The sequence below is a fragment of the Limulus polyphemus genome, unplaced genomic scaffold, assembly GCF_000517525.1.
Source record: "Limulus polyphemus unplaced genomic scaffold, Limulus_polyphemus-2.1.2 Scaffold45, whole genome shotgun sequence".
Taxonomy (NCBI): Eukaryota; Metazoa; Arthropoda; class Merostomata; order Xiphosura; family Limulidae; genus Limulus; species Limulus polyphemus.
Genome location: NW_013665655.1, coordinates 155,026 through 172,055, shown reverse-complemented (window position 1 = coordinate 172,055; position 17,030 = coordinate 155,026). Strand labels below are relative to the sequence as shown.

Here is a 17,030-nt window from a genome sequence, read left to right as displayed (position 1 = left end):
TATATATATATATATATATATATATATATATTTATTTTTCTAAACCTGTTTCGATTTATTTATTTGTTTTATTCCATCATTGTTTAAAAAAAGAAATAATATTACCTCATTACAAAGAGAAGAACCCCCAGTCTTTAAATATTTTGTTGTTGTTGTTGTTGCTAACCTGCTGGTTATCCAGTCTTCAACTTAAATATTCATTATCTAATTTTTTAATTTGATGCCTTGGTTATTGTTAATCATTCAGCTTGTTAATATTTTAGTTGTTATCATCTCTTGGTTTATTTTTTAACTTCAGTGAGAGTCTACAATTATAAGTAACGTTAAGGTGTGCTCTTACCTCTTGTGTCTATCTCCCAAGGCCAGCACACTTTACTATTCTACAACTTAAAACAACAATGCCAAAACAGTCGATGTCGTTTTGGAACTTATAATTCTACTTACTAACGTTAATAAAAGAACACCATGTTCATATTTCTGTAAATTCCATAAAAGTCACAAACTATCGCCAAGCTTACAGTTGTGGGTATAGTAGTATTGGTGGTTTAAAGAAAACTAAACAAATCCTCCATGGTCAAATTTTGATCCCTTCGTTATATATCCAAGAGGAGTTGTTTTTCGTCTGCCAGTTTGTTTGATTATGAATGACAACTTTCTAAATTTGTTCTTCGTATCACTACGTTACATGTTTTCTGGAAATGGCAGGTTGGAAATTATGAATTACTTTTTTCATATCTCAAAGTTATTTCAAATACAACTCATTTAAAATCTAACAGCAATCAATCCTTCAAGATAACGTTTTATGCTAAGGAAACAAGAAGAGTTAATTAAACGTTATTATTATTTTAAGAAGCTAATTCTCCCTAAAAACTCTAAGTGTACTAGTTAGAACGTGTTTCCGTCAACCAATAATCAGCCTCAATTCCTCCACGTACAACAACCACTAGTGAGAAGTTGATAACTGCTTGACTACTATTGTTTATTTTCTCTTCTGGTAACGTTCGTTCCTCATTGTACCTCTAGAGTCAACAGAATTATGTACCGCAAATGGAATGCCTCCATCTGACAAAAAAAAAATGTTTAACCTTATGATCACTATTAGGATACACGTGCAACTTGATGGTTTGTTTTATGAAGATAGCCAATTATCTCTAACTTGTACAAGTAGCTAGATCATCCTTGTAATTCGGAGTTTTATTACTCCCGACGGACTGGGAAAGTATTGTTCTTTCTTCTGTATGTGTGTGTGGGAACACAACAACTCGAAAAGTTTTCATCGGATTTTGATCAAATTTATTACAGAAGTTATGTTCCCCCCCCCCAAAAAAAAACACAATCAGTTTACTTTTAATGAATGTAAATGAAAGATTAAGGTAGCACAGAAGATCAATCATTTTCATTATAGTGATTCCAAATTGGGATTTCGAAAACGATCAAAACTCGAGAGAAAATTGAAATAAAAAGATGATTTTTGCACCTACACCTACATTGAAGGTGAGAAATTGAACAGAGTGAGATTGCACTCTCTGAGTGCCTTTCTAGTTAGATATAAATTGTTAACCTTCTCTGTTCGTACTAACTTTACTTGGTGAGAACACTTCAGTAACTATAGAAAATAACTCAAATGTTAAATCATATTTCTATTGACATGTTTTAATCTTACTGGTTTTATATATGTTTTTATATATTATTTTGTTTAATGTGTTTAGTAAATGTACTACTCATATCTAAATGAAAACATGGCGTGTTAATAAATTAATAAAACTGTCTGCTTTCCAACTCGAATGGAAATATGTCTCTCTGACAAACTAATGATTTCGTAATGTCTTTTGAATGGTATTCTTGATCACATTTTCCGTCGCTCATGGTAATAAGTTACTTTTTTTGTTAACTTCTTGCCATAAGGAAACCTGAATCAGACCTATGGAATGGAGGCACAAAACTGCATAATGAATGGTCTTATATTTTATTAATCAAATTTCAGGATCAGCGTATTGGGAACGATTCAGGGTTATAATGAAAAAATGTGTTTGTTTCCATCGACTAGATTCAAAAATTCAATGTCATTTTCAATTTAAACATGTAAGAGTTCCGGTGCTTAGGTCGAAGAAGATTAGCAGATTTTCAAGTTCAGCAGTTTTCAGTTTCGCATAATGTTCTGAAAATATGATCGAATTGTGCATCCTATTTTGTTGTTGTTTATACGGATTTTCTTCGTAAACGTTATCGTAAGATAAAGGAAAAGAAGGATTTATTGTTGAATCAGTATTTTTCAAATAATCAATGTGCAATCTGTCAGCTGCATGGTGTAATAGTTCAGAAAGGCCGAGTTACAATCAGGCAGTAATATATTTAAAAAACGTAGCGTTTTCATAAGCCCAGAATCAGCTTGGCTCACTTTTATAAAAGTTTTGACAGAACGTTTGCTCTTTCGTTTTCTCATCTGTCATCATGTTGTTGTTTTGTGTTTTTTCTTTAGAATTTTTGAATTACAGATATAAATACAGAACATACACAGAAAAATTACAAGAAGGAAATATTATATAAACAAGTAAAAATATACAGAATGTAATTACATTTAAAACTATTGAATTATCCGTTTAAGGATTATTTTGTTGGGGAAACATCTTATTAAATAATTCATTAGTTTATTTTATCAACAACGTGCGAATAGAACAGAAATGGCAACAATCGTATTTTGATTAAAACTGTTGAACAAAACATTTAAGTTTGATCCAATGAAAGTTTTATATAAGCTACTGATTAGGTTAAAATAACCGCAAATGTGTGAAATGTTTATCTATATAAAGATCAACATAAATTTGCAAGATTAAGTCACGATTTCTGAAAGAAAAACTTTGTAATATGTTTTATAGCGCTTAAACTTTTTTATGTCTCTCAAGTTTGTTAGTTTAGTTGTTGTTGTTTTCCTTTTTTTTTTTGGTTATTGGTAACTCACAATTAATCCTGAACTAAATACATATGACTGCTTCATTTTTCTGAAAGTATAATAATTTTATATCAATTTTAAAAACTTGTCTTATAGTGTAATTCCAAGTAGTCATATACAAGCTCATATACTACAGATCCTAAAACCAATAAAACTTCTATCTGTCATGTTTTGAAAGAAGTATTTACTCTTTATTGACACAAATGTTACAAAAATCATGTTTTGGACAGAGAAGTAGTTGTTCTTTATTGCCGAAAATATAAAAAATCATGTTTTGAACAGAAAAGTATTTACTCTTTATTATTAAATATTACAAAAGTCATGTTTTGAACAGAGAAGTATTTACTCTTTATTATTGCAAATATTACAAAAGTCATGTTTTGAACAGAAAAGTATTTATTCTTTATTGCAGAAAATATTACAAAAATCATGTTTTGAACAGAGAAGTATTGCTGAAAATGTTACAAAATCATATTTCTCATCATTCTTCACTGCTAAGAAAAAATAATTTTTCCATTTATTCTCTATTGCTGAAAATAAAAGTTTTTCTCCATTTTTTTACTGCTAAGACAATAGTTCTCTATGCTCCACTCCTGAAAAAAATGTCTTTGTGTTTTTTGTCCCTATACTTCACTGTTGAAAGAAATATTTTCTCTCCACTGCTGAAATAACCATGTTCACCCCATGTCTCAGTACTCAACATGAATGTTTCTCTCAGTGCTTTTCGATTATAAAGAAACATTTCATGGTTTGGCTTGGCATATTTGTTAGAATGCTGAATTATAGATCCACAATTCGCATCCTATTACCGAAAATAATTGTGCTTAATTAAAGTACACATGAAATAGCGGAGAGTGGTTTTGACTAGCTGCTTCCATCTAGTCTTATCATTTCAAAATTGGGGACAGCTAGTACAGACAGCAACTGTGTACCTTTGCGCAAGTGTCCGGAACAAACCAAACCTCTTTAGGTTTCACTAGTTAAAAAAAATCTCTGTGATTTGCTAATGAAGAATATATTGTTTCTGTCTGTGATTTACTGTAGTAAAAAATAAAACTAGTTTCTTTCATGAGTTACTGTTGTAAGAGTAAAGGTAAAACCAAGTTATTCGATTAGAGTAGACCAAGAGTTGGTAGTGGATGGTCTTGAATAACTGCCTTCCTTCTAGTCTATTCATTCAAAAGCGGAGGCAGCTATCGTAGATGGCCCATGTGCAGCTTTTTTCAAATATCCAAAACAAACGTTTTCCTACCAAAAAGATATGTTTCTACCATGTTTCAATGCTGAAAAAAAGAACACTTGACCATCCATGATTTAATGTAAATAAAATCAAAAAAATCTTTCATCACACCAGAACGTATTGTGAACAAATTATCAATCACTCTAAATCAAAACTATTTGCTTTTTAATGGGTATATTTTTTGTAATTATTTGAAAATTACATTGCACATAAGTGTTCCATGTCTCCACAAGAAATTGTCCTAAACATTATTTAGGGCATTTACAAATATAGTGGCTGAATATTTAATGTTGAATACCAACTATTATCTTTGTCTAATCTGTTAGTTTAGAACCTGAAAGTGTGTCATTATTATTATGTTTTATATTTGGATTCTTAATGGATTAGATATACTTTAAAAGGATTTTTTGCACATTATTTAATGCATATGACAATATTTTAATACTTATTTATATTTTCAGATGTGATTTTAATTATTATTATTCACTGGTTACTTTTAGGTTAAAGCATGTAATTCAATTGGATGTGGAAACTGGTCGAATTTAGTTGAAGAGAAGACCTCCGACGGCAGTAAGTTTAAATTTCAACATTTTAGTTTGCCAGTGTCTTTGTAGAAAACTATTTCTGTACAATATTCCATTTAAATTGGTCGAAACAATGCTAAGTAATTGGCCCAACACTCCAAAAATATGCTTTTTTTTGGAGCTCTGACTCTTAAAAAGACTTAAAACGGGCAAATTCAACTTTTGTGTATGCCAGTGTGTTGGGCGCATTAAAATTTATATTTGTGCGAATTTTCATCTTAATTGCTGTAAATATGACCGCACAGGAGCCCAAAATATACATTTTTGGCTTGTTTGATTTTTGATTCCATAAAATCCTTAAAAAGGCCAAAATCAAAAAGAGAAAAAAAAGTTATCTGGGCGTATTAGACCAAGATATAACCCTACTAAGTTTCTGTCAATCTGCCGAGAAATGAAGGAATGGTGATCGATTGAAAGGTGTTTGGAAGAAGAAAAAACAATAGAAAAACGGAATGTCTCTCTGCAGAGACATAAATGTGAACTGTTTACTTCTTGAGGAGGAAACGTCACTATATATTGATTACATGTACTGTAAGAAAGAAGTCAATATGTATTGTTTATATCTTATGGATGAAACGTCACAACATACTGATTACATGTATTTTAAAAAGAAGTCAATATGTATTGTTTATATCTTATGGATGAAACGTCACAACATACTGATTACATGTATTTTAAAAAGAAGTCAATATGTATTGTTTATATCTTATGGATGAAACGTCACAACATACTGATTACAGGTATTTTAAAAAAGAAGTCAATATATTTATTCGACGGGAATCGAAGTTTAATGATGAATAATAGTACAACAGCAACAAACATTTGATAGGTGTGTGACGGTAACAAACATTTAATTATTGAACGTTTCGAAATATACATATTCCATCTTCAGCAACCTATATTAAACAAGATAAAATATTTGGTGTAAAAATTTCTAAAGTTCCAACATTTTGTGTGAGTGTTTTCTTATAGCAAAACCACATCGGGCTATCTGCTGTGTCCACCGAGGGGAATTGAACCCCCTGATTTTAGCATTGTAAATCCAAAGACTTATCGCTGTCCCACCGAGGGACTCCAACATCTCGTAAACAGGAATTAAAATAGAAAATAAACGGATTAAATTAATTTTAAAAAAGGAATAGAGTAGTGCTACAATTGTAACAATATGACGGTTTTTTTGTTGTTGTTTTTTTGTGAAATTAAAGCAGGTTTTATTTTAATGAAATTGTGTTATTATTTTGGGAGTTCAATATTCAAAATCTATTCGGGTCTATTACCTACTGTTATGCGTTCCCGGATTGTGTACTAATACGTATTTAGTGGCTGTGATGCTACTTAATTTAAAAAAACAATACGCCAGTTACACCTGCGAACATATGGAAGTATCAACTATCAAATTCTCCAAACTACGCAACTTGCATACATAGTGAAAATAGCAACCACCTAATCTCGATTAAAAAATTCAAAGTCATCTCATCTGGTTCATCAAGCACTGAACTTTTAATTTAAAAAGTCTATCTATTATGTATGAGCTCCCAACTTTAAATAATAACACAACTTTACTATAATTAAGTCTGTTTTGAATAACTTGTATAATTTCGCATAAAAACATAATATTGTTATAATTGTAGCACTATTCTATTCCTTTTTCAATTAATTTTATCCTTTTACTCTATTTTAATTCCTGTTTACAAAATGTTGGAACTTTAGAAACTTAGAAATTTTTGTACCGAAACGTTCAAGAATTAAATGTTTTTTACCGTTACACACGTATCAGAAGTCAATATGTATTGTTTACATCATGAGGAAGAAAAGTCGCTGCATATGTTGTAAGGAAAAACTTAATATGTATTGTTTACATCTTGTGTAAAAAATGCCACTACATATTGACTACGAGGGTTATAAGAAAGAAGTCAATATATATTGTTTACATATTGGGGAGGAAATATCACTACACATGAATAACATGCGTCGTAAGAAAGAATTCAATGTATATTTATTTACATCTTGTTTAGTAAACGTTACTACATATTGATTGCATGTGGTTTAAGTGAAAATAAACAAATATTAGTTACCTCTCTTATAACTAAGCAGCCAATGCATGCACTTATCTGTCTTGTTAGTAAAAAACTCAGTGTATGTTGCTTTTGCTGCTCTTGAAAGTGAGGAGTGTTTACGTATTCTTTACGTTATCTCATAAGTTATTAGTCAATGTATACCAGTTATGCTCTTGTATTTGTTTATATTTGTTCTAAGTAAAAATTTCAAATATCTTGTTTACATTAACTGATAAAACTCACTATATTTTTCTCACGTCTTTTATAAGTGGTAAGTCAATATAAAGTTTTTGAAAATGTTGTTTTTTTTACATGGAACAATTATATCACTACTTAGTCATCGAATATCTCTTTGAAAAACCACAATTGTACTTTTCTGAGTGTAAATAGACATATTGAATGCTAATAAGCAATTTCCTAACCTATCTAACAGTATTTATTGTTGTATTTGATATAGTGAGCTTACGTGAAATACATAGTTAGCAAATGTAAGAGGTAATTCGTCGAGATAAGTTTCGTAATCATTGCAACCTGAGAACCAGAATTATTTTGACTTCCAATCCTTAGTTTTTTCAAAGGAATAGATATTTTTACAAGTGTGGTATCAAACTTTAAATGTGTCGATAGATGAAGTCTGGGAGTCGAGAAAAGAATGCTTCATATATTGCTGTTTAATAACAATGAGCTAATGACACTGGTTAGGGAAAAAGTAAAACTTTGTTCAATAAACAGTGAAATAACATTTTTTCTTAAACTCTTTTTTTTTTCTGTGGGGTTGCAAATACAATGGTCGAATAAATAATTGTGCATAAGCACATTCATATTCTCTCAGTATCTGTGAAAACCATTTTCACTGTGTAATAACTTTAGGGTATTACGAAATGAGATAGACATTTTCTTTAACATCTAATATTTAATATCACCAGTATTTTTTGTTGTTTTTTATTTTTTTTTTGGTTTAGCATAAAAACTTTACAACTTTCTCTTACCGCAAGCCTATAATCTCTAAACAAAATTTTGTTTTTTCTTGTCGCTACTCACTAAAAATGGTTTTTGCTCCAGTAGTTCATAATAACTAACTAGTGTAATATCCTTTCCACAGTGGCGGACCCACCAGAACACGTTGAAGCTAAGTGTAGTTTCGATTCCAAAAATAAACGCAATTACGTCAGTGTGACTTGGGAACCGCCAATAAAAGCCAGAGGAATAATAGAATCATACAATGTAAGTAAGCATAGGTTCTTGGTCATTCTGCCAACAGTTTCTGTCTAGTGTTTTCCCACGGAACTGAAGGGAAATACAAGATTGCCTATAGGAATTTAACTCCAGTACGCAATGAAAATATTCTCCAACACAAGCGGTGCAATAAAAGACATAACAATATAATTTGATCTAGAGCACTCTTTTCCGTGTTGCTGTGAGTTATTCTAATATAACAATTAAAATATTCTTCTGTTTAAATGAAAGAAGTAAAGTACACTCAACTTCTGAATATCACATAAAGCTTCATGTAGTAAAAGTTAATAAGGCCACAAAACATTTCTCAATATATTTAGTAGTTACTTATATAATTTTTGGAGCGAGTCAAAAAAATCATTTTGATGTACGTGTCCTTTCTTAAAAGCCAGAAATTTGAAAACTAAAACTTTTTTATTGTTTGATTGTTTGTTTATTTGAAGTTAAGCCCAAAGCTGCACAATGGGCTATCTGAGCTCTGCCACCACAGGTATCGAAACCCGATTTCCAGCGTTGTAAGCCCTCAGACATTCCGCTGTTCCACTGGGGGGCAACTATAAAGTTAACAAATTCGTAAATTAAATAGAAAAATAAAACAGCCGAAATTAATGTTGTTTATTCCTACCTAAATTATATCTTAGCGCCGATTTCAAAATCATATTAATAGGTTAATTCTTATTGATGTTTGCCTTTTTTTCAAAATTGGCAACAATCAAGTTATTCTTTAGACTTATCAAGACAAACTAACAAATAGCCTTATCTTATTCATGATTCAACTATTCCTTATAGATAGATGTACGCTGTATTTGAGCTAATCTATTAATTAAACAAATGCGGTTTCTAGGACATCGTCTGACAATGTTACATTCAAATTAAATATGAAAAGTAATTATTCCAATTTTTTAACTATAGTAATTTAACCAAATTTAATTACTGTCAGCAATTTACGGTTATTGAAATAGTTCGTTTGTGTTACTCAGTGAATATAGGAAAAATAAAGTGTACTAAGACATCGAGAAACCAATCTGTAATACATATTGATGTACTCACCAAAATTAAACTTTGCTACTAGACAAATTAAATTTTTTATGAACTGCTCTTCAAGTTGACTTTTTGGTATAAAACAAATTTTAAATAATGTAAACAGTCTACTACTGTTGATTAAATCATGTCTGTTATTCGCTTGAAGCGTTCTGCAAGAAAGCCCTCTATAGGTTTGTATAGCAGAACTACAACCTGGTATGACAAGGTTTATAAATTTAATCTGCGGTGAACCGTAGATCTGTTTTAGCTTGTTTTGTCTTCAATTCAGGTTTCTTCATTTTTCTTTACCGTGTAAAATACTCTTACAGCTGTGGTGTTAAGTTTCAAAAGCGTAGTGTACAGTATTTGTTTTATATCGAGTTAGTTTCAAAACACATTATAAAAGTAATACTCGTACAAAGTATCCTTGATATTTTGATCAAATATTTCTAAACTCGTAAAAAGCACCTATGATATTTTGATAAAATATTTTTATATTAGTATAAAGTACCTTTGATATTTTGATCAAATATTTTTATACGGTTGTTTATCAAATAATTTTTATCTGAAAGTAAGAGAATATTAGTAAGATTGAGATATTTAAGATCATTCGGAAATACCCCACGTACTCAAGTGGTAGTTTATTTGACTTTTATGCAGTTCTGACAAAGAATGAAATACTTATTTCTTATGTAATTATTTCTAGGTTACTCTAGAAGGCGAATCTCGTTTTAAAAACTCGAATGGAAAAATCGCTGTCGACCGATTCAGAACGACACACTCAGTGAAACCAGAAAGGTTGGAGTTCAGGAGTGCAGTGAAACCTAATACTAACTATACCGTCCGCATGTGTACAAACAACCGTTCTGGATGCGGTACACTCAGCGTTCCCACTACACTGACCTTTTGCTCCACCTCCCCTCTTGGTAGGAGTTCTAATCTTGGTGAAATACTAAACATTATTTGTATTAAAATTATTAAGATTTTAATATTTCACACAGGCTTAGCAATTTATATTTCAGTCATCATTAAGATTGGATAATTATTATTAATCGTTTTGAAACCATTAAAAAAAGAGAAGAAACGTTTGGCTCTATTACCAGATTTGAGGATTAAAAGTCAGTTTAAAAATACGTTGGAACAAAATATTTCAAACAAGACTACTCATTTTACACTTCTATGACTGGTAGGAAGTGATCTTAAATTATCCGGATTAAAGTGAGCATCGGAAATTACTCTGATGTAAATGTTAATATGAATAGAACTCGCACCAGTATTTCCATTTTTTATTATTTTTTGATGAAATATACGGAAGATTTAAAACTGTCAGATTGTGAAATACAAGGTGTATTTATTGAGTGTTTGCACAGGGAAGGCAATTTATGATAATATGTTGAGCTTGGTAATTCATTAGAGAGACTTATAAAAACTTGCAGGAATTAACCATACAATGAATTTTTTCCACGCAACAAATCGGTGTCTGCAATGGATTGAAAACCAACTCATCCTGCATAATATTTAATCCTGATGTACTCTAGTGGTATTTATCCTTGGTATACTCTTATAATATTTATCATTAGCATATTCCAGTAATATTCATCCCTATTATACTTTAGTGATATTTATTTCTAGTATACTCTAGTGATATATATCCCTGATGACATTTATCCCTGCTATACTCTAGTAATACTTATCACTGATATACTGCAGTGATATTCATCCCTGGCATACACTGTGTTGTTTGTCTCTTATATTCGCTACTGATATTTATCTCTGGTATACGCTAATGAAACTTATCTTTGATATATGTTAGTGATATTTATCTCTGGTATGTACTAGTGATATTTATCTTTGGTATACGCTAATGATATTTACCTATCTGGTTTACGCTAGTGATATTTATCTCTGGTATATGCTAATAATATGTATCTCTGGTATGTACTAGTGATATTTATCTCTGGTATGTACTAGTGACATTTATCGCTGGTTTACGCTAGTGATATTTATCTTTGGTATACGCTAATGATATTTACCTATCTGGTTTATGCTAGTGATATTTATCTATGGTATACGCTAGTGATATTTATCTCTCTAGTTTATGCTAGTGATATTTATCTCTCTGGTATATGCTTGTGATATTCATCTCTGGTATACGCTAATGATATTTATCTTTCTGGTGTATGTTAGTGATATGTATCTATGATATACGCTAATGATATTTATCGCTGGTAACGCTAGTGATATTTATTTTTGGTATACGCTAATGATATTTATCGCTGGATTACGCTAGTGATATTTATCTCTCTGGTTTATGCTAGTGATATTTCTCTCTCTGGTATATGCTAGTGATATTTATCTCTCTGGTTTATGCTTGTGATGTTTATCCTTGGTATACGCTAATGATATCTACCTATCTGTTATACGCTAATGATATTTATCTCTGGTATACGCTAATGACATTTCTCTCTCTAGTTTATGCTAGTGATATTTATCTATGGTATACGCTGATGATATTTATCGCTGGTTTACGCTAGTGATATTTATCTCTGATATACGCTAGTGATATTTATCTATGGTATACGCCAGTAATATTTATTTCTAGCTTACCCTATTCACTTTATTAAGTTCGATAATATAGTCTGACATACATAGAGTATTTCAGCCCTATTGTCACAGTCCTTCAGATATAATAGTTTATTTCAGAAGTATTTCTATATTAGCGAAGCTGGAATGTAATAAATATATATGTATTTTTTTTAACAAAATATTGCCCTGATGTTGTAACCCCCCTAGGATACCCGAGCATGGCTTATTTGTATGCCTACGCAATACAGCCTTCAGGTGTTTCAAACATTTGACATAGTACATTTGATATCAGTTACTTTACGGTAATTCGAAATGAAATAATTTACTTAACACTGTTTTTCTAGATTTCCAGTACAGAATATATAAAAAAATATATTTTAATTTGATTCATATCCGTTAGAAGATTCTAGAGAATGCAGATACTTACATTTTCTTCTCTATAATATTAAGCAGCTATTTCTCTACGATTAGAATATTGTGTACATCCTGGAGTTAAGTTTGTTTTCTCTGGAATTATTTTTTGTAGCTCCAACAAAACTGCCTCCGTTTAGACTCCAAAATATGAAAGAAAGCAATGAAAAGAGACATCTAGTGTTGAAACTACAGCGAGTTTCAGAAAGGAACGGTTCAATTAAGTAAGTGAACTTTAATAGTTTTTTCTGTTTGTTTTATTTATAAGTAGTTATTTTAATAAGAAGAAACGAAGTCCCTCAAACAAGATATATAACGTGACGGTCAATTTTACTATTCGTTGGTAAAGAGCAGCCCAAGAGTTAGCGGTAAGGAAGGTAGTGTTGACTAGCTACCCTCCCTCTAGTCTATATCTCTTCAAAATTAGGGAATGGCTAGAGCAGATAGCCCTCGAATAGCTTTGCGCGAAGTTCAACAAACAAACCACTCATCCTTTAGTACTTTTGTAGACAGTTGGGATCACTCCTGCTCCCAAGTTAACGCCAAAACAGATCCACAACAGTTCTGGGCACACTTGAAACAATTCACAAACACAGGAAACCCAAACAGCAACACAAAATAACATAGTATACTCAAACTCAGAAAAGGTGGAACTATTTAAAGAACACCTCAAAAGCACATTTAAGACACATCAAGAACCCGACATGAACACACACTTCTACAACAAAATCAATAACTATGCCAGACAAAACAAAACCCTGACGACACACTAAATATATCAAGGAACAACGATGCCAATAAAAACCTGGTAGCATATCAACTCACAAAAACAATCACAGAAATAGGAGTTATAAAAGTCATATATTCTATTAAAAACAAAGCACCAGGACAAGACGGCATACAGGTCGTCCTCCTAAAAAAAAGCCTCATAGATTGTATGAACACCTAACAGCACTATTTAACCTATCTCTAAACTCTGGATATATCCCAGTTTCTTGGAAGCAAGCAATTGTACTAATTTTCCATAAAGAAGAAAAACCAGCAAATAAACCAAACAACTAACGCCCGATCAGTCTGACCAGCTGTGTAGGGAAAATTATGGAAAAATATTTGGAAAGAGACTTTCAAATTATCTAGAAGCAACCTCAAAAATACAGGAAATCCAAAATTCAGACAAACAACTGACCACTTGGTCAGATTAACAGAAACCATTATTGACAGTTTCAACCAAAATGAATGCACTGTCGCATGTTTTCTCGATGTCGAGAAAGCATTCAGCACTGTCTGGCACGATGGTCTTAGATTCCGTATCACTGAAATGGATCTACCGTGTGGAATTATTCGCTGGTTATCTAACTTTTTGGAAAATGTAAAATAAATGTTAGGATAACCTACTCGTAATCTTATACTCCAGAGACAGGCGTCCCCAAGGATGGGTAGTTAGTCCTATTCTATTCATCATATATGTAAACAGTATGCCCCTAAAGACCCAAACTCAGTGTTTTCATCACAATTTGCAGACGATGTTGTGGTCTGGAAAAGTGACCCCACTCCATCTGTTGCAGCAACAAATCTTCAGCCACAACTAAAGAGCATAGAAAAATACTGTCAAAAATATCGAATAAAAATAAATGTCCCCAAAAATTAACTAATAGTATTTTAATAACAAACAAGACATAAAAATAACCCAACAAAAGTACGTATGAACGGGACACTTCTCCAGACCACAACTTCAGCAAAATTTCAGGACCTAACCTACGATTCTAAATTAACGTGGGTTAACGACAAATTATGCAAGAAGTCTAACTGGCAAAAACCATGGAACCACACCAGATAATATTATAAAAATATACAAAACATGCATACGCCCAGTCATAGAATACGCATGCCCAGCATGGATAAACATTTGATTGTTTGAATTTATGCACAAAGCTACACAATGGGTATCGAAACCCGGTTTCTAGCGTTGTAAGTCCGCAGACATACCGCTGTGCCACATAGCACCTAAACAGATAAATAAATTACAAACAAAACTCATTACTTACAACAGCCTATAAATTACACGTAGCACATCATCCAAATTCATGCACAATTACACAAACATGCAAACTATCGCCGATAGTCTTGCATAATTCTCTAAATTACTTTATGGAAAACTAGCATAAAAACGATCTGCTGTGCAAACTTGATCGCTACTACATACGTGATGGAAATAGACCTCTCGCCATTTAACATATATTTTAGAAATAAAGAGCTAATCAAGCCACCTAACACTAGATTGAACAACCTACATTAGTTTAAACTAAGCTGAAAAAATTTAAAAGGGTATTTATGTGAAATGTTATTAAATTAGGATTAAAACTGGTGAAATGTGTGTGTTAAATACTGAACTGTTCGTGAAGTACAGGACTATGTAATATCGAACATAAGCGACGGTGTATACAACACATGAATGTAACTGTTGATACCTACATGGACATTGTCCTGAAAGGGGTCGGAGTAAGTGTGATTTACACTGACCCCCATGTTGTATCTACACATACATTCTACAGCAACCATATAACATAGTATAGGAGGGAGGAAGAGGTCAACGAACCCGACTTTACCAGGTCTTTAAAAATCTAAATCCCGGCAAAGAGAAAGAAGTACTTTTATATTGCCTTAGGTTATGAAGGATTATTTTAGATATATCTAAGTATATCTTTCATGTATAAACACAACTAAAATATACTTCCGCAATAAATTTTATCAGCCAAATACAAAAAAAAATGTAGTATTGAAAACATTATAACAAAGTAAAGTTTAGTTCATGGTGAAATCACACAGCGCATATAGAGCATGAAAAATCATAATAACATTTGTAGAATTCTAATGGTGTTAAAAAGTTTAAAAAATATTAACTGAGTTTTCGAGTCACTATTTGTGAACTCGAATCTAAATTAATATGCACATATGCAGTTAAGAAATATGTTCGAATATAGAAGTTTGCTTAGCTTTAAAATAAAATCGGTAAATGTATACTTCGTAAATATGCATACACTTTCAAAACAATATGCTTTTACTAATTTTATTTATTGGGTATTTTAAGTCATTAACCTCTTCTGTAATATTTGTCCATTGAAAACGCTCAAATGTAACTTAGAATAGGGAGTTAAAAATAAATAGAATATCAAAAAGCGATATCCTGCTTTGTCGTCGAAGATATATCTTATGTTATTTATGATTGAAAAAGATGAGATATTCAAATAATTCATGTCTAAGCAAACATCCCTTCGTTTAATCGTTCAAACTGGTTTCTTTGTATTGATGAAAAATCGTATAAATATTTACTATATATATATATACTTACTGTTATTTTTATGGGACTATTTAAAACAATAAAAAGTTATTGAATCTGAAAGGCTAATTTTTAAACGCACTTTAAGATTTGGAGTCGTTATTTATACGTTGTGTTTTTGTTTGTTTGTTTGTTTTTTGTTTTGTTTTTTTCCCGTGGTAAGACTTATTAGGCTTAAATTTGATCATGAAACTCCATTGTATTCTATATATAATCTAATATTCGCCAAGAAAGAATTTCAATTTAATGAATTAGTAGCCTATATGATGTTCTTTATTCTACGCTCGTGGAAACTTTTTACATCGTCCCTAGAGGAAAGCCTATTCTAAAACTTAAGCTTATTTCAGCTTCAGTTTTGCTTGTATCGAAAACTTTAGGTTCATGATCCGATTGCCACAACTCACTGCAACCGTTTGGACTTTTGCCAGTTCTTTCATACATCAAAAGTTTTACAAGAATGAACAGTCTTTTAACTCATTTGCTAACCCTAAGGAGCCTGCGCATTAATTCAGGTTTAGCTAATTTGAGAAACAATAGTCCCGCTTTTAATTTATATTCGTGTCAGTATTTTAATATATGCATATAATGTTCATTGTTTAGAAGAGGGAGCAAATTATTATAACCTAAAATAACCTAGTGTAATTTTAAGTTAAAGTTAGGCATGCTTTTAGGTTTTGCGTTTTAGTTGAATGACTTTGATGTGTAATTTTACATATCTATTCATTTTGTACAATATAATTTAGTAAAAGTATTTAATTTTCTATCACAGAAATCTAAGTGATGTATTATTTTGAACCGCATTTCACCGACTGAGAATGTCTGTTTTTTGCTCTACCTTTAAATAAACTTCTCAAAATTAAACAACGCAGTTGGCTGGAAGTGGTTATACAGTTATTGCCTGATGATTACTAATTGCTGATACTTAAATATGTATTATGTTAAGTCTTTTCACTTTTGTTTTCGTTTTCATCATAAGACTTAGATTTCACAAACGTAAATCTATTGCCGTTAATATTAGGGAAAAATTTGGAATTGATACTCTTAAACCTTTAATGTTCACTGAGGAGTTGTATTTAAAATTAAATATATGTTGTCTTCATCTTGAAATTTTAAGATAATGCAGAGAATAGTTGTGAGATTATTCCTAGGCTTTTAAAGTTTAAAGTATTTAACAGAAAATTGGGAAATAATTGTCATTCATTAGTTAGTTTGTTTTTGAGGAGGAATATTGAAATTAAATCTAAAATCCATTCGTAGAAAAGATTAAAACTTTCTTTTCCGAAGTACTTTAAAAACTGAATAAAGTCTACATTTGAAGCATAATGTTGAATTTCAAAATAAAAGGCCTTATGGAAAAATCTGTCTAAAACAATCACGGAAGTTAAATAGGTCAAAACCACAATCACATTGTTTTAACACTTCTTTAGATACTCTCCAATATCATATATAATTTCTGTAATTATGATCAGTAGAATGTTAAGAAAAAGCTTTCACCTTGAAGTCTTAGTTTCTCTGTTAGCTCTTTCTAATTGAATTACGCTTTCTTTGTTTATTTAAATGCAGAAGTATTTTACAAAAGTTAAAACCCTTAGCAGCTTGGACTAAG

At 31.2% G+C, this 17,030-nt stretch overlaps 1 protein-coding gene across 1 annotated transcript in view; it reads left to right on the top strand.

Annotated features, from left to right (window-relative positions):
• The window catches only part of LOC106462293 (receptor-type tyrosine-protein phosphatase F-like), a 333,656-nt gene that overhangs the window by 263,073 nt on the left and 53,553 nt on the right, over window positions 1-17,030 (top strand). Inside the window, exons 6-9 of the mRNA XM_022389747.1 lie at window positions 4,691-4,760; window positions 7,934-8,055; window positions 9,797-10,016; window positions 12,203-12,311. Coding sequence (XP_022245455.1) covers window positions 4,691-4,760; window positions 7,934-8,055; window positions 9,797-10,016; window positions 12,203-12,311 — 521 coding nt within the window. The remainder of the gene's footprint in view (window positions 1-4,690; window positions 4,761-7,933; window positions 8,056-9,796; window positions 10,017-12,202; window positions 12,312-17,030) is intronic.